The sequence below is a fragment of the Lissotriton vulgaris genome, unplaced genomic scaffold, assembly GCF_964263255.1.
Source record: "Lissotriton vulgaris unplaced genomic scaffold, aLisVul1.2 SCAFFOLD_292, whole genome shotgun sequence".
In the NCBI taxonomy this organism is placed as follows: Eukaryota; Metazoa; Chordata; class Amphibia; order Caudata; family Salamandridae; genus Lissotriton; species Lissotriton vulgaris.
In genome coordinates, this window is record NW_028249215.1 from 1,683,352 (window position 1) to 1,705,544 (window position 22,193).

General features: G+C 51.3%; 1 protein-coding gene across 1 annotated transcript in view; it reads right to left on the reverse strand.

Annotated features, from left to right (window-relative positions):
* Nucleotides 1-22,193, reverse strand: part of NARS2 (asparaginyl-tRNA synthetase 2, mitochondrial) — a 198,660-nt gene that overhangs the window by 44,316 nt on the left and 132,151 nt on the right. Inside the window, exon 7 of the mRNA XM_086950286.1 lies at nucleotides 8,804-8,830. Coding sequence (XP_086806412.1) covers nucleotides 8,804-8,830 — 27 coding nt within the window. The remainder of the gene's footprint in view (nucleotides 1-8,803; nucleotides 8,831-22,193) is intronic.

A 22,193-nucleotide genomic window follows, 5' to 3' on the forward strand; every position in this document is an offset into this window, starting at 1 on the left:
CAGACGGATACAAGATCACCCGCAGGGACCGCACCAACGGCATCGGAGGAGGAATAGTCATCTTCCACAAGTCCACCCTCAAGGCCACCACCCACGCAGACAACTCCCTCAACTCCGCCGAACACCTGCACTTCCGGATCAACACCGACCCCAACACCACCCTCAGAGGAACTCTTATCTACTGACCCCCCGGACCCGGGGCCTGCTTCAGCGACTCCATCGCCGACCTCGCCAGCACCCACACACTCGCCTCCGCAGATTACATCCTCCTCTGGGACCAGAACTTCCACCTCGAGAACAACAACGACGCCAACTCCTCCCCGCTGATCGACAACCTCGGCCTCAGACAACTCGTCACCGCGCCCACCCACGCCGCCGGCCACACGCTGGACGCCATCTTCTCCACAAGCGCCCACGTCACCTTCGACCACACAACCGAACCCCACTGGACCGACCACCGCTGCATTCACTTCACCTTCAAAAAACCAACCACGCACCATCGCACCCAACAGCTGTCTCGCCGCTGCTGGAGCAAAGTCACCGAAGATCAGCTGATCACCACCCTCCCCAAGAACCCACCCACCGACCCCACCAACCCAGATGCCGCAGCCCGCAACCTCAGACAGTGGATCAACGACTGTGCCAACACCCTCACCCCACTGAAGAAACCCTCCAACAACCACGCCAGAAAGAGCCACCTGGTTTACCGACGAGCTCCTGGCCTCCAAGCGCGCACGTCGGAAACTGGAGAAGAAATGGCTCTACGAACGCACACCGGACAACCACGCAGCCCTCAAGGACGCCACCTGCAGACACCACCACCTCATCAGATCAGCCAAGAGATCCTCCTTCAAAGAACGCCTGGATAACAACGCACACAACAGCAAAGAGCTCTTCCGCATTGTAAAAGAACTCTCCAACCCCAGCGCCAACACCAACGACATCCCGCCCTCACAGGAACTGTGTGACTCACTGGCCATCTTCTTCCACCGCAAGATCGCCGACATCCACGAGAGCTTCAACACCACGACCGACCTGACCACGCCAGACTCCACCCCTCTCATGAACACCAACAGCACCAACCGCCTGACCTCCTGGTTCAACATCAGCGACGTCGAGACACGCAAGGTCATGAACTCCATCCACTCAGGATCACCGACAGACCCGTGCCCACACCACATATTTAACAAGGCAGACGCAGCCATCGCACCCCAACTACGGAGATAATCAACATCTCCTTCGAAACAGCGACATTCCCGGAAAGCTGGAAGCACGCCGAAATCAACGCCCTCATCAAAAAGCCCAAGGCGGACCCCAAGGACCTCAAGAACTTCCGGCCCATCTCCCTGCTCCCGTACCCGGCGAAGGTCATCGAGAAAATCGTCAACATGCAACTGACCCGTCACCTCGAAGACAACAACATCCTGGACCCGTCCCAATCCGGTTTCAGACAAAACCACAGCAACAAGACAGCCCTCATCGCCGCCACAGACTACATCAGGCGCCAATTGGACAACAGCGAAACATCTGCCCTCATCCTCCTGGACCTCCTGGCCGCCTTCGACACGGTCTGCCATCGCACTCTAAAAACACGCCTCCAAGAAGCCGGTATCCAAGAGAAGCCCCTCGAGTGGACCACATCCTTCCTCTCCGACAGATCCCAGAGCGTCCGCCTCCCACCTTTCCGATCCGAAGCCACCGACATCATCTGCGGCGTCCCCAAGGTCTCCTCCCTCAGCCCGACGCTGTTCAACATCTACATGGCCCCCCTCGCACAAGTGGCCCGCCACCACAACCTCAACATCTTCTCCTAGGCTGACGACACTCAGCTCATCCTCTCCTTCACCAAGGACCCACGCACCGCCAAAACCAACATCCACAACGGAATGAAGGCCATCGCCGACTGGATGAGGAGCAGCCGTGTGAAACTGAATTCAGACAAGACGGAGGTCCTCATCCTCGGACCCAACCCCTCAGCCTGGGGCGATTCCTGCTGGCCAACCACTCTGGGGACAGCACCGACACCCACCGACCACGCACGCAATCTTGGATTCATCCTCAACTCCTCCCTCCATGTCCAAACAGGTCAACGCTGTCTCCTCCTCCTGCTACAACACCCTCCGCATGATCTACAAGTGGATCCCGACTGAAACAAGAAGAACGGTGGCACAGGCCCTCATCAGCAGCAGGCTGGACTATGACAACGCACTCTACCCCGGAATCCCAGCCAAACACTTACGGCGACTACAGCGCATCCAAAATGCCTCCGCCCGACTGATCATCAACGTCCCCCGCCGCAGCCACATCACCCCCCACCTGAGAAACCTACACTGGCTCCCCGTCGACAAGAGGATCACCTTCAAACTCCTCACCCACGCACACAAAGCACTCCACAACGCCGGACAAGCATACCTGAACAGCAGACTCCGCTTCCACACCCCTCGCCGCCAGCTCCGCTCCGCCAGCCTCGCCCTCGCGCCGTCCCCCGCATCCAACGAACAACCTCAGGCGGCAGATCCTTCTCCTACCTCGCCGCCAAGGCCTGGAACACCCTTCCTACCCACCTACGGCAGACCGAAGACCTACTCGCCTTCAGAAGACTCCTCAAGACCTGGCTCTTTGAACAGTAGCGAAGCTTCCACCCCCCCCCTCAGCGCCTTGAGACCCTCACGGGTAAATAGCGCGCTCTACAAATAGATTGATTGATTGATTGATTGTGCCCCTCCAGTCGATGCTACGCTACTCTAAACCACTGCATTGTACACCACTGCAATCTACGACAATGCACTCTACACTGATGGAGCAGGGCTTTGAGAAAATAAAACCTGCTCGGATTGATTTCTCAGTATTAATAGTGTGCTGTGAAACTAACGTGCACAAATACAAGAACACAAAATGCTTTGCGCATGCGTGAAATAATATGAGACTAATATATGCAAGACTAGGCCTCATTTGCGTTCTGCTTCTAAAATAAAAATAATGCAGTTTTTGCACATTAATGGTCTTGCTAGGGATTTAACAGGGGATAGTGCAATGGTGGGTGATAAACAGTGAGAAAATACATTTCGTGAAATTAATAATGTCTGTGTTCTATTCATTGTAGAGAAACGTATGGGCCTACATTTCTGCATGTCTGTAATGGGTTGAAAAAGAAAAATCATTTAATAAACCAAAAATCAAGCTCTGAGAGAGAAGTGGCGGTGGCTGAGGCTAGTAACCTTCAAGAGGCATTTTGTTTGACTGCAAAGTAACGGAAGGATGGCCATGAGAAGCAAGAGAATTGTACAAACTTCTTCCGCAGAAAATGGCAGCAATGAACAATGAATTTGTAGTAATTTGTAACATGTTATTTACCAAAGGAAATATGAAGTCATCGGACGTGGATAATGTAGTGTAATTTATGAAAGACAAAGAGTGTTAAGAACATATGATCGCGACTATGGTGGTGTGATAGAACACACCCCAAATCAGCCAATGAGAGATCGAGTTTTTGTAAATGTTTCAACTATTGTGGTTTGGACATGAAGGTTTTAGGGTATAATTGAGGTGCCTTAGGCGGTGTGTTTGAGGAAGTGTTGGGAGAGCTTAGAGGGAGATGGACGCTGTCCGTCAGTTTGCTGAGGCCTACCTGTCTCCTGTTCCTGTCCTGCAACCAGTATCCTGTTAATCTTTGTTCCCTGAATCTATCTCGGGGGACCTCCTATTATCTCTGTGGCCAGGGGTTGGTATTTCACTATTTCCTTAGGTTAGTATTAGCTAATGATTCCGTACTTTGCATAATTATTTGCAAATGTATTTTATCTCTGAAACCTTTGTCTCTACGCCTATCCACTCCTTCATATGCATTTTATTCATTTGATACGAGTTTGACACTGTTTGCATTTGATAAATGTTTCTCTCTCTCTCTCTCGCTCTCTCTCTCTCTCTCTCTCTCTCTCTTTGATTAATGCATTGTTTGCTTTGTGAATCTGTACACGTTGAGCTCTAATTTACTGCATTATTTGGTGATAAACATTATTAACATTACATCGAGTTTGTGGTTAGTTGGTAAAAAGGATAGATAGATAGATAGATAGCTAGATAGATAGATAAATAGATAGATAGATAGATAGATAGTTATTATTATAACCATCAACTTTTCAACTTTAGGTCATCGACCAGAGGAAAGAAGTTGATATGCAGACTCAGTTATGTATTTAGAGTGTAAGATACCAGTCTGTATAATGAACAACTGATTTTGAGTGCTCATTAGTCTTCAAACTCACCCATCGTCATTTCAGCGGATGTGTATTGGGTAAGTGTTATATGGGCCGGTGTAATGTTATTGATTATCGATCCCTGATTGGCGCTGGATCAACACCACTTTACTCAAGACCGATGCACTCTAAGGCAATCTACTCTGCTACACTCTATGCCACAGCACTCTACGTCACTGTACTCTATTTTACTCTGTATCACTGTATTCTACGCAACTGTACTCTACTCTGCACCACTCCACCCTATGCCACTCTACTGTACACAACTGCACTCTACAACACCCTACTCTGCGCCACTGCACTCTACTCAGAAACAATCTACTCTCTACTCCACTCTACACCACTGCAGTCTAGGCCCCTCCACTTTACTCTACCCCACTGTACAAAACTGCACTATATGCCACTGCACTCTACACCAATGCACTTTACTCTGTACCACTCCAATCTACTCTGCATCACTATACTTTATGCCAGCCTACTCTATGCCACACCACTCTATACTGTACCACTCCATGCCACTTCACTCTACTATAAAACAGTCTACTCTACGCCACTGCACTCTATTGCACTCCATTCTGCAACACTGTAGTCTATGCTGCGACACTCCACTTTGTGCCACAGTAATCTGCACAACTCTATTCCACTCTAAATGACTGTATTCTATGTCACTGCTCTCTACCTTAATGCACTGTACACCACTTTACTCAAAACCAAAGCCAATCTACTCTGCACAACTGCACTATACACCACTATGCTCTACAACACTCTACTCCACTCCACGTCACTGCACTCTACGCCAATGCTCTCTGCACTACTCTTCTCTGTACCACTGCACTCCACTCTACGCCACTGCACCCAATGCTGCACGACTCCACTCACGCCGCTTCACTCTACTCTGAAAAAATGTACTCTACGCCATTCCACACTACGCTACTCCACTCTGCACCAGTTGAGTGGTGTATTCTAAGCCGCGCCACTCCTCTCTATGACAGGCCACTCTACGCCCTTCCACTCTATAACACACCACTCCACTCTACTCTATGAAATGCTATCCTACTCTACGACATGCCGCTCCATTGCATCTTCTCTACAACACCCCACTCCACTCTACGACACTCCATCCTATGACACTCCATCCTATGACACTCTATTCCACTCTTTGCCACTCCACTCTGACACTTTATGACCCTCCAAACTAGGTGGCTCTACTTTATTTTCCTCCACGCCACTCCAGTCTACAAAAATCTACGCCACTCTACTTCGCTCTACACTTTATTCCACTCTATTCTATGAAAAACGACTTCACTCCACACTACCACACTCCACCATACTCCACCGAACTACATTCTATGCCCCTCCACTGTATTCTACGACACTCTACTCCACTAGTCAACTCTCCGCCACTCCACTCCACTCCTCTTTATGTCATTCCACTCTACGACACTCCACACCATTCCACTCTTCTCCACACCACCCTACTCTGTGTCACTGCACTCTAAGACACTCCACTCTGCACCACTCTACTCTACTCTGTACCACTGCACTTTATGCCAATCTACTGTTAGCAACTACACTCTATGCCACTCTACTCTGCATCACTCCACTCTACGCCAATGCACTCTATGCCAATCTACTCTGCACCACTGCACTCTATCCTGAACCACTCAACGCCACTTCACTCTACTCTAAAATAATCTACTCTACACCATAAAAATGTGCGCCACTCCACTCTGACTCAACATGCCACACCCCTCCCCTCTACGAGACATCGCTCGACAACATGCCACTCTACTCTATGACACACCACTCCATTTTACTCTTTGAGATGCCCCTCCACTCTATGACACGGAGCTACACTCTACGACATGCCGCTCCACAGCATTGCATGCTACCCCTCTACATCACTCCACAACACTCTACTCTCCACCACTTCACTCTACTCCTCTCTATGTTATTCCAATCTACTACACTTCTCCATGCCATGCAACTCTACGACACTCTAAGTAACTCCTCTACGCCACTCTGCTCTGCGCCTCTTTGCTCTGCTCTATGCCACCACACTCTGACACTCTATGCCACTCCACTTTACACTCTACTCCAATATACGACACAATGCTCCACGACACAAAACTCCACGTCACTGCACTTTAAGAGACTCCAATCTGCACCACTTCACTCTACTCTGTACCACTGCACTCTATGCCAATATATTGTTAGCCACCACACTCTATGCCACTCTACTATGCATCACTCCACTGTACGCCAATCCACTCTAAATACTCTGCACCACTGCACTCTGCACCACTGCACTCTAACCTGCACCACTCCATGCCAATCCACTCTACTCTGAAACAATCTACTCTACACCACTGCATTTTGCGCAACTCAACTCCATGACTCGACACCCCAAGCCCCTCCAGTCTACATCACTTTACAACACGCCACTCCACTCCACTCCACTCTATGACATGCAGCTCCAATCTAAGACACGCTGCTCCACTGCATTGCATGCTACTTCACTCTACGACACTCCACTCTATGCCATTCCACACTACTACACTTCTCCTCTCTATGCTACTCCACGCCACTCTAGTACACTCTAAGCAACTCCTCTATTCCACTCCATGTTACTTTACTCCACTCTACACCACCTTGCTCTGCTCTATGCCACCCACTCTGACATTCTATCCCATTCCACTTTACTCTACTCCCTTCACGATACTCCAGTCTACGACACTACACTACATGAAACTCCACGACACTCCACTACATGGAACTGCACTCTGCAAGACTCCACTACATGAAAATGCACTACATGAAACTCCACGACATGACACTCCACTACATGAAACACCACTCCACTCCACTGGTAGCATTTAATTTACAGGCCCTGGGTGTATGGTACACCACTTTACCAGGGACTTAAGGGAATTAAATATGCCAACCCGCTGTAAGCAAATTCTACCTTGTTTTCGGGAGATAGCTTGAGCATTTTAGCTCTGGCTAGCAGTGGTAAAGTGCAGAGTCCTAAAGTCAACAAAATTAAAATAAGCAACATATGAGGGTGAAGTCGAAATGTTTGGGGGAAGACCACCATAAGGCTGACAGGTCTAAAAATACCTCTGCAAACCGAACTCCTCTCCTATGTTTAGTTGCAAATATACACCTGCCCATATTTAGAAGGCCGTCACTGAGGGGAGTCACATTTCCGAAGAATGAGAAAGAAAAAGAGATAGGGGAGTGTAGTTCTTTAAAGACAGTGGTAGGGGACAGTGTGTCCGTTACTTGATGTCCTCACAAAACTCAAAGGATGTCATGCTTCATCCTGGGGTGGTGCTCCTCTTCGGGCTGGTGCTACAATGCCTTACGGGTACCCCGAAGGGTCACATTGTTGGAGATCTTTAGAGTGATCTAGTTGTATGGGTGTGTGTGGGTCTGAATGTAAAGTGGTGTAAAGTGCAAATGTTAAAAGATGGCTAGAAGAGAGTCAGGGTAGTACAGTTTAATAGAAAAAGTCCCTCTGTCATCATTAAAAAACCAGAAGGTTGTGTGCTGCTCGAGGGTTATAATGGCCCTCAGTAGCTAGACACATGTGGAGTCTGTTTTGGATGGGGGTAGGGTCAACATGTTTCGCCCAGTGTCGTGGTCTCAGGAGGAGATTCTTTGTGCTTCTTCTGGACCAGGAAGGGAGTGAAGTGAGTGCTAGGGTGGTATAGTGGCCTAATGAAATTTAGTAGTGCCACTTATTGGAATTGTAGAATGATCCTATCTATTCAATATGGGCGTAATGTCCCATAAGGTTCGGCTTAGGGATATGCCGTCACAATGTTTGCGTCAGTTTGTGCAGGTGCTTGAACCTACCCGGCCTCTCGCCGCCTTGGGAGAAGGCAGCAGGTTGGTTTTTTTGTACTTGCATTAAAAAAAATATATCTTACATAAGTTGTTGTGCGTGTGTGTGTTTTACTGATGTTGTGTCAGAGGGTGAATGCAAGAATGAGTCGATGGATAAATGGATGCATGAGTTCTAAGATGAGTGACAGAATGCATGTGTGATGACTTACTGAATGCCTACACCCATGAATGACACCAAAAACACTTTTATTCACAAGCCAGACCTACTGGCATTGCCATTGCTTGTTTAACATCTTTTCAAAACACACTTGACTATGCCCTTGGACTGCAGACCTCCACTCAAAAGCAAGGACAAGAAGAGAAAGCACTGCTGATGGTTGTAGATGGACCATTCACTCCAGGACAATACCACATGCCCTTTGAGGCCAGCACAGACAGGGCTCAATCATTGTATTGTTAATGGCAGCTCGGTATGCCATGACCTCTAACCTCTGCCATGAATGCTATGACCTCTCATGCTGCTGCCGACCAAAAAGAGAAAGAAACGGCCTCGTTCATTAAAAACAAGTAATTTCCATAGAGCCAAAATAGGAACAAAAATCTTCGATAGCCCCAGGGAAAACTGGACCCACAATGCAAACATTGATTAATAGGCAGAAGTAAAAGCTGTAATAAAAAGTGCCTCAGGGACTTACCACTGGTAGGCATCCGTGAGACCTAATCTATAAAGAAAAAAAAGAGAAACCAGTGAAAAAAACACAAGAGTAAGTTCAAGAAGAAATAACAATACCTAAAATAACGATCCTAAGCATATTTATAAGAACATACTGATGACTCAATCTGGAAGGAATACCACCCAAAATTCAATAAACAGAACAAGGCAGTGTCAAGAATTTACAGTTTATGCATCACACTTTAATAGAGCATCAATAGGAGGCATAATATGCTTCTAGAATAGGCTCTTGTCAACAAGTCTGAGTGTAACTTGTGATTATAGGAAAGATGGCTGCACAAATTCCATCTCCCCTTCCTATGCAGCACTCCAGTCTGTGCAGGTTACACACGAGCGGTTCAACTAGGACTTAAAAGGGAAGAACACAGAACGTGTGATGGGGGCGAGAATCTGTGTGTCCTTTAATTACAAATTCATAAAGCAATAGCCTTCACATTTTGATAAGGTCAGTGAACATATTACCCAGTTACACGAACAGTCAATCACACCTGCTACATACACAACAGCAGCCTTCGTCCAACTGATTAGAAACCCCCCCCCTCCTCCCACCCGCAGCTTTAGCTGTGTTTTTGTTTGTCGATAATTCAAGCTACAGTTAGTATTTTAAATACAATCTGGTGTAACCTCGAGGGACAGAGGCGACAATTTCCAGGAAGGATCATTGATTCCTGAAGGTAGATGTTATTTATATTTCCTCCTCTGTTGATTGTTTTAACCCCTCCCATGCTCATGACGAGCTCAGCTCGTCATGGCCGTTAAAACGCTCACACGCGGGGATAATTCCCCTGCTGTGCTGAGCGTTCTAAGGAAACGGGTGTGGCCGTGCTGAGCTCAGCTCGTCATGAGTACACGAGCACCGTGAGCACCGGAGTGTTTTGCGCGCCCCCTGCCCCCCAGCACAGCGGGGGAATAACCCCCGCAGTTAAAGGGTTACGTTTCTTAAATGCCGGAGTTTGGGTTGGAAGGCTCCAGTCGCGGCGGGCCTAATGCTGATTTGTATACAAGGTTGGTCCCACTCTGCGATGGAATGGAATGCAAACCCTCAGGGCCGTCTTTAACACTGGCGGCGCCCTGTGCGACAATTCTTGTTGGCGCCCCCTCCAATGACCACCTCTGCCGCGGATTCCCTCTCTAGCACCCTTTAACAGTGCCCCTCAAGTCTCCATAACCACTGTCTCTCAGATTCATTTAGTTTTATAGAACCACTCATACCAGTGTAAGGTGTCAGAGCACTTTACACTACACACACATTGCACAGAGCATATCATATGTGTGTAAATCAGTGTATGGGAAATGTTACATCAGACAGGACTACAAGGTGCAAGGTAGGAGTAACATGTCATCAATACTAATAGGCAATATAGTTTAAGAGTCCTTATTCTTTAAAGTACAAATTCAGAATTTAAAACATAACACCATTGTTAGGCGCTCTCTTTAATAATAAGAACTGTTTTCTACTCAAATGATTTTTTTTTGGCAAGATTAGGATAATGAAAGACTGGGCGAAAACATATAGCTCCAACATCACCTTGCAGTTTGTTAGCTGCGTGGTACACGTTCTTAGCAGAAGGCATACACATTTAGGGCACCAGTCCATGTTCAAGCTGGTATTGGAATCATGGTCAAAGTAAATGGACATGAAAGGTGAACAAAATTGTCTAAGTGAACAGCCTGCTCAGAATTTGAGGGGAATAAAGGGTGTCGGTTGCGGAGAGGAACAGGATGGATCGCAAGAACTACTGCAAAGGATCAAAAAGGAAAGGGTTGCCAGAAAACCTGTCAAATATCGCAACACTTATATTGTTCATTTGAACCTCTGTTTCATTCGTCCTCAGTTTCGTTTTCAGTCTTAGGCACTTTGCAAAATGTGTAATGTTCCTTTTTATAGTATGTTTTCATCTCTGTAGAATGTGGTTTTACATAGGAATATAAAATATTAAATTTTCATGAAGAAGGGAAGATGATCTGGAGATCTATCTACAAGTTCAGCAGCACTTTATGGCATTCCACATCCAATCAATGTTCATGAAATGCTGATGTTTGATTAGCCAAGAATGTTCTCCTGGCAGTTTGATCCAGGTGCGTCCTCGACTGGTGGAGAATAAACTCTGCTCCCCTTCATCTCCTTGCGTGAAAAGTCGTCATTACACCCCAACTCCCAACGTATAATTTATTTACACATTTGATTGGTAAATGTGTTGTTTATTTGTATTTATGCCTGAGCCTTAAAAACAAACCTGGTAAAACAAAAACAGAAAATATATAGTATCTGCCTGTTGGACCTAAAGTTGTCAGGTCACCTAGGGTAGCCTGGCCTAGGGTAAGACAATCACTAATAGAGGCACATGTGTAAAGGTTGCATATCACCCAGCAGTAATTACATGCACATCCACACAAAAATGACGCTACACCAATCCTTTGTGGAAAAATACGAATTGTTTTATAAAAGTTCTTTTCCCTTCTGCTGGATTTCAAATTTCCACTATCATATATATCAAGTTCACTGTATCTTCTTACTTCTCTATATTTTACAGGTAAACATATACATTCTTCAACAGATCATGTGCAATAGTACTGTACTCCAATTAACACTTTTTAAACCTCCTTCTGAAATTAAGCTCTTGTCAGTTAATTACAACCTTCCCACAGACATTCTATTTCAGGGAACAGATTGGCATTCTCCAGTACAGGATATCAACTTCTTAGTCAAACCCCCCCTTTCCAGTACTAGCTGAAGATGGTTCCATACACCAATGGCTGTGAGAGGATGTGCTATTCAACTGTCATAGGCCTCTGACACCTTCAAACCCTCCAGGTAGAGGGTGAATATATTTTATCTCAGCTGGCTTATCAGGAAACTGCTACCTAGTAGGCCCCCTATTCCCTTTTGTATGCGGAAACCAACCAGTGCTGCACTGTTCCTTGGTTAATAGGCCAGTCAGGATGAAGTATGGCCCAGTCCTCCTTTACCGGCAGGCGTTGGGTTAGTCCTGATTCTCCCTCCCCTCAGGCTTCCCAGCTTACTTGGCGGTGAAGTTTTGAACTCTTGGTTACCAGCCGCTCCCTTCCACTTCGGGTGAGCTCCCCGCTGAAGAACAGACTTCCCTGCTCCTTCTCCGATCAGGGGAGCAGGCGCCCTCCTGGGTGTGACTCACGGCGCTCTCACCGGTTGGCAGACGCTCTACGGAGCCGCTCCTCTGGGATCTCCCCTCAGGCTGCCTTCAATGATTTCCCCGCGGAGGCGCTACCGCGCATGTGCGGGAGAGAAGCGGTCCAGGAACAGAGTCTGCCCCGCCCGCCTGACGCTGGCAGTGGCTCTACAACGGGCCTGCTCGATCCTAGGCCCCTCCTGTCAGGGAGAACTGTATCGGCTTGGGATATGCGCAGTGGCGCACGGCTTCTGGCTCGACCAGCCCCCTTCCTCCTCAGATCAGTCGCGCTGCCACAACAACGCTATCGATGCCCCAGGGGTCCCACCCACGGCGGAATCAGCACGAACAACGCAGCCACCAGAGCCCCGACTCTCCTCTCCTCTTCCTCACGAGTGGGGAGGTGTATTCACTGGCTGCACGACCAGACACCGGTGAGGGACCACAGTTTCACGAGGGCAGTAGTCTGCTTCACCACTCTAGAGAAGGGGGTTAGAGGTGAAGTCTCTCACTTTTGAGCCACCAATCCTCTATTCTTAGCAGGAACCAGCTAACCCTTCATACTGGACAGGAGAAGGCGAAAGGGGGACTCTCACTTCCGTTCCCCACAGCAGGGATTTCCGCAGCTCCACAGTTAACTGGGATTAACCCCTTCACCTGACTTGAGGCAACTCCCTGTCCAGGGTCAGCAGGACGGGACTAACTTGGTTAGGCCAACAGGAATGGGGGGTGGTGATCCCAGTCAGGAGGCAACCCTTGTGAAGCAGTCCACCCTGTGAGGACCCTACCCCTTCCAGACCTCAGCCTTCACTCTAGCTGTTCCTCTCTGACAAGACAAAATGGCTGTCCGGCATTCCGCCTTATATAGGCTGTCCCTCAGAGGTCCAGAAGGGACCAGAAGGTTCTGGAATGCCCTATTCTATCCTATGGGACAGATCTCAGGTGTGACGGTTGTGACAGTTGAAAGCCACCATTTTGTATAACTAGGTGAATTCCTGTCAGGAAAGGCACCTAGGCCTAAGGTGAAAAACCATGAGGGCAAAAGAGCATCCATCCCCCAGGCCAACACCATAAAAATCTAGTGGACACAAAAAGATGAGAAGGGTATGAGGGGCAAAAAGGGGACAAAATAAACAATTAATAGGTGGGGCTATGCAAAAGGCCAGACAGGTCTAACACGCGTCCCCCCCAGCTGAAAGTGGGGAGAGCTACCCAACCCCTTGGGAGTCCTCATCACTAAGGCGGAAATACCTAGAGAGACCGTCTGCATTGGCGTGGTCCACTCCAGGCCGATGTTCCACTCGGAAGTCCATTCCCTGTAGGGAGATGGACCATCTCAGCAACTTGGGATTCTCCCCCTTCATCTGCATCAGCCAACGAAGGGGTCGGTGGTCAGTCTGAACCAGGAAGTGCGAGCCAAACAGGTATGGCCGCAGCTTCTTCAGAGCCCACACCACCGCGAAAGCTTCCCTCTCAATTGCACTCCACTTCTGTTCCCAGGGAAGCAGTCTCCTGGATAGGAAAACTACAGGTTGATCCAGACCCTCTTCATTCAGTTGCGATAACACTGCCCCAATGCTATGTTCTGATGCATCTGTCTGGACAATGAACTCCTTGGAGAAGTCTGGGGCCCTCAGGACCGGTGCTGCACACATTGCCTGCTTCAATTTTTCAAAGGCTTGCTGACAAGCCTCCGTCCAAACTACCCGTCGAGGTTGTTTCTTTGAGGTGAGCTCTGTGAGAGGCGCTACAATAGTGCCATACCCCTTCACAAAGCGACGGTAGTAGCCTGTGAGGCCCAGGAAAGCTCGGACCTCAGTCTGGGTCTTGGGGGGTTCCCAGGCCATGATTGCCTCTATCTTTGCCTGAAGGGGCTGCACTGTTCCCCTACTCACCAAGTGTCCAAGGTACACAACCGACCCCTGCCCAATCTGACATTTGCTGGCCTTGATCGTCAATCCAGCTTGTTTCAGGGCCTGGAGAACTGCTTGCAAATGTTGCAAATGGTCCTCCCAACTGCTACTGAAGACAGCAATGTCATCCAGATAAGCAGCGGAGAAACCCTCCATTCCGGAGAGGACCTGATTCACCAGCCGCTGAAAAGTGGCAGGGGCATTGTTGAGCCCAAAGGGCATCACACAAAATTGGAAGTGTCCCTCAGGCGTGGAGAAGGCTGACCTTTCCTTTGCTCCTTCTGTCAGGGAGATCTGCCAGTACCCCGAAGTGAGGTCAAAGGTACTTAGGTATTGGGCAGCTCCCAGCCGGTCAATTAATTCATCCGCCCTAGGGATCGGATGAGCATCAGTTTTTGTAACTGAATTCAGTCCCCGGTAATCCACACAGAACCTCAGTTCTGGAGTGGTGCCTGGTGGAGCGGCTTTTGGCACTAGAACCACCGGACTGGACCAGGGGCTGTTGGAAGGTTCTATAACTCCTAGCTCCAGCATCTTGGTAACCTCACCATGGATGCTGGCCTTCACCTTGTCGGACAGCCGGTAGGTCTTTGACTTCACTGGTGGGCTGTCCCCTGTGTCCACATCATGGGTACACAGGTGAGTCCTTCCCGGGACAAGGGAAAACAACGTAGAATACTGCTCCAGTATCTGGCGACAGTCCTCCCGCTGTTCAGGAGTTAGGGTTGGAGAGAGAATTACTCCCTCCACTGACCCATCCTTTTCTTGAGACGAAAACAAGTCAGGGAGAGGTTCGCTTTCCGCTTCCTCCCCCCCATCAGTCACCATCATTAAGATGACCTCGGGCCTCTCATGGTGGGGCTTGAGTCGGTTGGCATGAAGCACCCGTAGGGGCTGTCGTGGGGTCTTAAGGTCCACCAGGTATGTGGCCTTACCCTTCTTTTCCAACACCTCAAAGGGGCCTGTCCAGCGATCCTGGAGGGCACTTAGCTCTCCAGGCTCCATCACCCACACTTTCTGGCCAGGCTCCAATTCCACCGGGTGAGCGTTGTGGTCATACCACTCCTTCATTACTGCCTGGCTGGCCTCCAAGTTGTCAGAAGCTTGCTTCCACAACTACGCCATTTGGCTCCTGAAGGCCAGCATGTAGCTCACCACATCCTGGGGGGGTTTCCTGGGAGACTTTTCCCATCCATCCTTCACCAGGCTGAGAGGACCGCGTACAGGGTGCCCATACAGAAGCTCGAAGGGGCTGAAGCCCACTCCCTTCTGTGGCACTTCCCTGTAGGAAAATAGCAAACAGGGTAGGAGGACGTCCCACTTCCTCCGCAGGCTTTCCGGCAGACTTCTGATCATGCCCTTCAAGGTCTTGTTGAACCTTTCTACCAGTCCATTGGACTGGGGGTGGTAGGGAGTGGTGAACCGGTAGGTCACTCCACACTCCTTCCACATTGCCCGCATATACGCTGACATAAAGTTGGTCCCCCTGTCGGACACAACTTCTTTGGGGAAACCCACTCGGGTAAAGATCCCCATTAGGGCCCTAGCCACCACAGGTGCAGTGACAGTCCTCAGAGGAATTGCCTCGGGTACCGTGTGGCATGATCCACCAGAACCAGGATAAACCTGTGACCAGCTGTTGTTGGTGGATCCAATGGCCCTACAATGTCGATGCCCACCCTTTCAAAGGGGGTGCTAACGACAGGAAGTGGTTCCAGGGGAGCTTTCAGCTTCACTATGTTTTCCCACTGGCTTGGCAGGATACACATGTCCGACAGAAGGTGTTAGACGCCACTTTCATCTGAGGCCAGTAAAAGTGGGGGACAAGCCGAGCAAAGGTCTTGTCCTGACCTAAGTGTCCTGCCAAGGGTATTTCGTGAGCCAATTCCAGCAGAAAGGGTCGGTACCGTTGTGGGACTACCAAGGCCCTTGATGAACCAGGTAAGGGTACCTTGGGTTCACTGTAGAGGAGTCCATCCTCCCAGTAAATGTGGTAGTGTCCTGCAACGTCCCCTGCTGCCTGGGCTTCAGCCTGTCGCCTCAGTCCCTCAAGGGTAGGGCACTCCTTCTGGCCCTTACAGAACTCCTCTCTGGTAGGCCCTCCCTCCACATGCCACTCAGCAGGGATGGGCAGGTCCTCCAGAGAAACTACTTCCCCCTCCACGGACTCCTGGTCCACCACCGCAGGTGGCCGATTTGTCACATGGGGTGTGGAAGCCGAAGCAGGCTTCTCCTGTCTTCGGTTCTGTCCCTTTTTGGCAGCGGGTTGGGCCATTGTTCCAGGCTCCAACCCAGGCGAACTCCCTCTCCGGGCAGTCGCAGACCTTGTGCTTACACAGGCCCAGTCAGGTGTACCCAGCATCGCTGAATGCGTCCGGTATTCCACCTCTCTCCAAGCATTGTGCTCCACGTCATTCCCCAGCAGACAATCAACTGGCACGGCAGGGCTTACGGCAACTCAAAGTGAACCTGCAACCCCTTCCCACTCAAAGGGAACCTCAGCCACGGGATAGTGGCCCATTCTGCCGTCAGCCATCGCGGCGGGGTGGAGTACATTGAGAACCACCTGCTCTGGAGACACCAGTTGACTTCTCACCATAGTCATACTGGCTCCTGTATCTCTCAGAGCCTCCCCTCTCTGGCCATTGATGGTGATCCATTGCCCATACTTAGCAGTATTTGGGGGCACCTGGATCTTAGGAACCATCTCCCGTTCTCCCAGGGACACTAAGGTGACACCCGCCCACTCACCCCCCTTATCTAAGGGCAACTCCTCCCCAAGCGCTACACTAGCTACTCCCGGGGCTTTTCCTCCGGTGGGAGGGGGTGGTCTCTTTGGGCATCTGACATCTCCCTTATAATGTCCAACACCACCACACTCGAAGCAGTGGACAACCCTTGGCTGCTGGCTTTGGCCAGGATGAGGGTTTCTGGGCGGGTTAGCCTTAGGAGTGAAACCTGTTCCCTTTCCCTGGAAATTGTTTTGGGGACCTTTAGAGAACTCCCGCTTTTTATCTCCCCCCTCCTTCTTCTGAGGGGCGCCCTGTCCGGCCTTTTGGGAATCCCCTCCAGTCCCCTTTGAGGACACCCGGGTACTTGTCCAGATGTCCGCCTCCTCTGCAAGCTTCCGGGGGTTGGTCAGCTTGCTGTCCACCAGGTGAACCGATGCACCCACCACACAGCTCTACCGAGGCACCCACCACAAAGCTCCACAGATGCACCCACCACACAGCTCCACCGAGGCACCCACCACACAGCTCCACCAAACGACCCACCACACAGCTCCACCGATGCACCCACCACACAGCTCCACCGATGCACCCACCACACAGCTCCACCGATGCAGCCACCACACAGCTCCACCGATGCAGCCACCACACAGCTCCACCGATGCACCCAGCTCCACCAATGCACCCACCACACAGCTCCACCGATGCACCCACTACAGCAAAAAACGTAGCGGGTGCATAGGTGGAGCTGTGTGGTGGGTGCATTGGTGGAGCTGGGTGCATCGGTGGAGCTGTGTGGTGGGTGCATCGGTGGAGCTGTGTGGTAGGTGCATCTGTGGAGCTGTGTGGTGGGTGCATCTGTGGAGCTGTGTGGTGGGTGCATCTGTGGAGCTGTGTGGTGGGTGCATCGGTGGAGCTGTGTGGTGGGTGCATCGGTGGAGCTGTGTGGTGGGTGCATCGGTGGAGCTGTGTGGTGGGTGCATCGGTGGAGCTGTGTGGTGGGTGCATCAGTGGAGCTGTGTGGTGGGTGCATCAGTGTAGCTGTGTGGTGGGTGCATCAATGGAGCTGTGTGGTGGGTGCATCAGTGGAGCTGTGTAGGTGGAGCTGTGTGGTGGGTGCATTGGTGGAGCTGGGTGCATCGGTGGAGCTGTGTGGTGGCTGCATCGGTGGAGCTGTGTGGTGGGTGCCTCGGTGGAGCTGTGTGGTGGGTGCCTCGGTGGAGCTGTATGGTGGGTGCCTCAGTGGAGCTGTATGGTGGGTGCCTCAGTGGAGCTGTGTGGTGGGTGCATCGGTGGAGCTGTGTGGTGGGTGCATCGGTGTAGCTGTGTGGTGGGTGCATCAATGGAGCTGTGTGGTGGGTGCATCAGTGGAGCTGTGTAGGTGGAGCTGTGTGGTGGGTGCATCGGTGGAGCTGTGTGGTGGGTGCATTGGTGGAGCTGGGTGCATCGGTGGAGCTGTGTGGTGGCTGCATCGGTGGAGCTGTGTGGTGGCTGCATCGGTGGAGCTGTGTGGTGGGTGCATCGGTGGAGCTGTGTGGTGGGTGCATCGGTGGAGCTGTGTGGTGGGTGCATCGGTGGAGCTGTGTGGTGGGTCGTTTGGTGGAGCTGTGTGGTGGGTGCCTCGGTGGAGCTGTGTGGTGGGTGCATCTGTGGAGCTTTGTGGTGGGTGCCTCGGTAGAGCTGTGTGGTGGGTGCATCGGTTCAGCTGTGTGGTGGGTGCCTTGGTGGAGCTGTATGGTGGCTGCATTGGTGGAGATGTGTGGTGGGTGCATCGGTGGAGATGTGTGGTGGCAGCATCGGTGGAGCTGTGTGGTGGCTGCATCGGTGGAGCTGTGTGGTGGCTGCATCGGTGGAGCTGTGTGGTGGCTGCATCGGTGGAGCTGTGTGGTGGCTGCATCGGTGGAGCTGTGTGGTGGCTGCAACGGTGGAGCTGTGTGGTGGGTCGTTCGGTGGAGCTGTGTGGTGGGTCGTTCGGTGGAGCTGTGTGGTGGGTCGTTCGGTGGAGCTGTGTGGTGGGTCGTTCGGTGGAGCTGTGTGGTGGGTGCATCGGTGGAGCTGTGTGGTGGGTGCATCGGTGGAGCTGTGTGGTGGGTGCATCGGTGGACCTGTGTGGTGGGTGCATCGGTGGACCTGTGTGGTGGGTGCATCAGTGGAGCTGTGTAGGTGGGTGCATCGGTGGAGCTGTGTGGTGGGTGCATCGGTGGAGCTGTGTCAGTGGAGCTGTGTAGGTGGAGCTGTGTAGGTGGAGCTGTGTAGGTGGAGCTGTGTAGGTGGAGCTGTGTAGGTGGAGCTGTGTGGTGGGTGCATCGGTGGAGCTGTGTGGTGGGTGCATTGGTGGTGGTGGGTGCATCGGGGGAGCTGTGTCGGTGGAGCTGTGTGGTGGCTGCATGTGTGGAGCTGTGTGGTGGGTGCATCAATGGAGCTGTGTGGTGGGTGCATCGGTGGAGCTGTGCAGGTGGTGCTGTGTGGTGGGTGCATCGGTGGAGCTGTGTGGTGGGTGCATCGGTGGAGCTGGGTGCATCGGTGGAGCTATGTCGGTGGAGCTGTGTGGTGGCTGCATCGGTGGAGCTGTGTGGTGGGTGCATCGGTGGAGCTGTGTGGTGGGTGCATCGGTGGAGCTGTGTGGTGGGTGCCTCGGTGGAGCTGTGTGGTGGGTGCCTCGGTGGAGCTGTGTGGTGGGTGCCTCGGTGGAGCTGTGTGGTGGGTGCCTCGGTGGAGCTGTGTGGTGGGTGCATCGGTGGAGCTGTGTGGTGGGTGCATTGGTGGAGCTGGGTGCATCGGTGGAGCTGTGTAGGTGGAGCTGTGTGGTGGGTGCATCGGTGGAGCTGTGTGGTGGGTGCATCGGTGGAGCTGTGTGGTGGGTGCATCGGTGGAGCTGTGTGGTGGGTGCATCGGTGGAGCTGTGTGGTGGGTGCATCGGTGGAGCTGTGTGGTGGGTGCATCGGTGGAGCTGAGTGCATCGGTGGAGCTATGTCGGTGGAGCTGTGTGGTGGCTGCATCGGTGGAGATGTGTGGTGGGTGCATCGGTGGAGCTGTGTGGTGAGTGCATCAGTGTAGCTGTGTGGTGGGTGCCTCGGTGCAGCTGTGTGGTGGGTGCCTCGTGGAGCTGTGTGGTGGGTGCCTCGGTGGAGCTGTGTGGTGGGTGCCTCGGTGGAGCTGTGTAGGTGGAGCTGTGTGGTGGGTGCATCGGTGGAGCTGTGTGGTGGGTGCATTGGTGGAGCTGGGTGCATCGGTGGAGCTGTGTGGTGGCTGCATCTGTGGCTGCATCGGTGGAGCTGTGTGGTGGGTGCATCGGTGGAGCTGTGTGGTGGGTGCATCGGTGGAGCTGTGTGGTGGGTGCATCGGTGGAGCTGTGTGGTGGGTGCATCGGTGGAGCTGTGTGGTGGGTGCATCGGTGGAGCTGTGTGGTGGGTGCATCGGTGGAGCTGTGTCGGTGGAGCTGTGTGGTGGCTGCATGTGTGGAGCTGTGTGGTTGGTGCATCGGTGGAGCTGTGTGGTTGGTGCATCGGTGGAGCTGTGCGGTTGGTGCATCGGTGGAGCTGTGTGCTGGGTGCATCGGTGGAGCTGTGTGCATCGGTGGAGCTGTGTAGGTGGAGCTGTGTGGTGGGTGCATCTGTAGAGCTGTGTGGGGGTGCCTCGGTGGAGCTGTGTGGTGGGTGCATAGGTGGAGCTGTGTGGTGGGTGCATCAGTGGAGCTGTGTGGTAGGTGCCTCGGTGGAGCTGTGTATGTGGGTGCCTCGGTGGAGCTTGTTTATTTTTTGCAGTGGGGGGGATCATTTAGAAAATGCATGCTACAGCAAAAAACGGAAAATTCTGAAAAGAGTGGTTGTATAGTTTTCTAACCGTTCTAGTGTGCTGGACACAAGGGAGTGGCAGACTTCAAGCCGTAGCGAAAGCAATAAAAGAAAATCCACAAAGCGGGGATAGGGTGTGGTACTACAGGCTGTTGCTAGGTGTTTCTCTAGACCTGTATTAGCCACATAAGGTACTGCACCCTGCAATCCTGAAGAATCCAATCAAAAGAATGCTGATGAGTATAAAAAAAAATTGTGATCCTCCTCAAATGCGAAATAATGTAACTTATCCGTGCATTAGCTCACTGGAGGCTGGAGTTCAGCGTTTTGATCTGCTTTCTGCCACACATGGGCCACGCATTATGAAAACGGAATTCTTATAGTTTGATGAGGATTGTGTCGGGAAAAGAATCGCTTACCGCAGTGGTTCCTGCCAAGCAAAAACAAAACAGGCTCTCCATTTATGCTCCCTTTTCTAGGGCTGCACGTTTAGGCATTAGTTCTTTTCTTCTGCTGTTGCAGTCTCTTGGCACTAAAGTAATATGGACGGGGTGTTCTACTGTGCCTGACACAAGGGAGTCTCGGACTCCCAGTACTAGCATAAGCAAAAATAGAAAATACACAAAGCAGGGAAAGGGTGCAGTATCATAGGTTGTTACTAGGTGTCCCTCTGGAGTTTTAAAGGTACCTCTATTAGCCACATAAGTGCACCCTGCAATCCTGAAGAATCCAATAAGAAGCACACCGATGATTAAAATGTCACGCAGTATAAAACAAAATACTGATACTGTATGGTGAGCATCATGTCAGGAAAAGAGAAACGCTTAAATCAGTGGTTCCCGGCAAGAGTTAATGATAGCCCAGGAAGATGCTGGCAAGCAAAGTCTTCCAATACGTCTCTCTTGATGCTGACAAGCTACCCGACTTTACTAACTGTATGCTCGAATAGGAGAGAAAGGCCCTCCCCCCCGTGGCTGAGCAGCCATCACACAGAGCTTTTATTGCGGTGCAGCGAGGAGCGGGAGCAGACCCCTCGGTTGTATTATAGTGTCCCGAAATCAATGTACCAGCCTGCACTGAGCAACACTGTGTGCGGGGACAGGTAGTGCACCTCATTGGTCGTATAGTGCCCCTGGGAACCTTCTGCGAGCCTTGAGCACTTCCTGTATAGAAGCGTTGCTGATATTTTTGGAAGCCTTGATTCACTATTCACTGTGATCGATTTATTTGTAATACAAATATGTTTAGTGTCCGTGCATGTGGATTTCAGCCGCACTCGTTATGTGAAGTAACAGGTCTAACAGGCGTGATGTAAAGTACGGCCGGCCGGCCGGCCGGCAGTGAATAATTAGAGAAGCTGTGGGAGGGGGGGCGGGCTGCCTTTGATGTGGTAATGCGAGGCAGGCAGGCAGGCGGCTGGTGGCATTGTGCACGCGCTTTTTAGGGCTTGCGCTTGCGCAATGACCTAAAAAGCACATGCACTTCAAGAAATCGCCAGTGGAATCGCCAGTGGTCGTTAAACACTGGATAAGCCACATTAGAGCTTCGCCAGCGATGCGCAGAAGCGCATCAGCAGGCGAGCCCTAAAAATGAATTTAGACAATGCAACTTTCAAAAAATCAGTGAAAATACAACCGTTGTATTTGTTTCTGCTCCGCTTGTCCAGATAATTTACCATCAACCAACAACACCAAAACATGATAGTTTGGCATATATTAGGCTCTAAAATGGCCTTTGATATATGAAGCGCCATAGTTGAGGAATTAA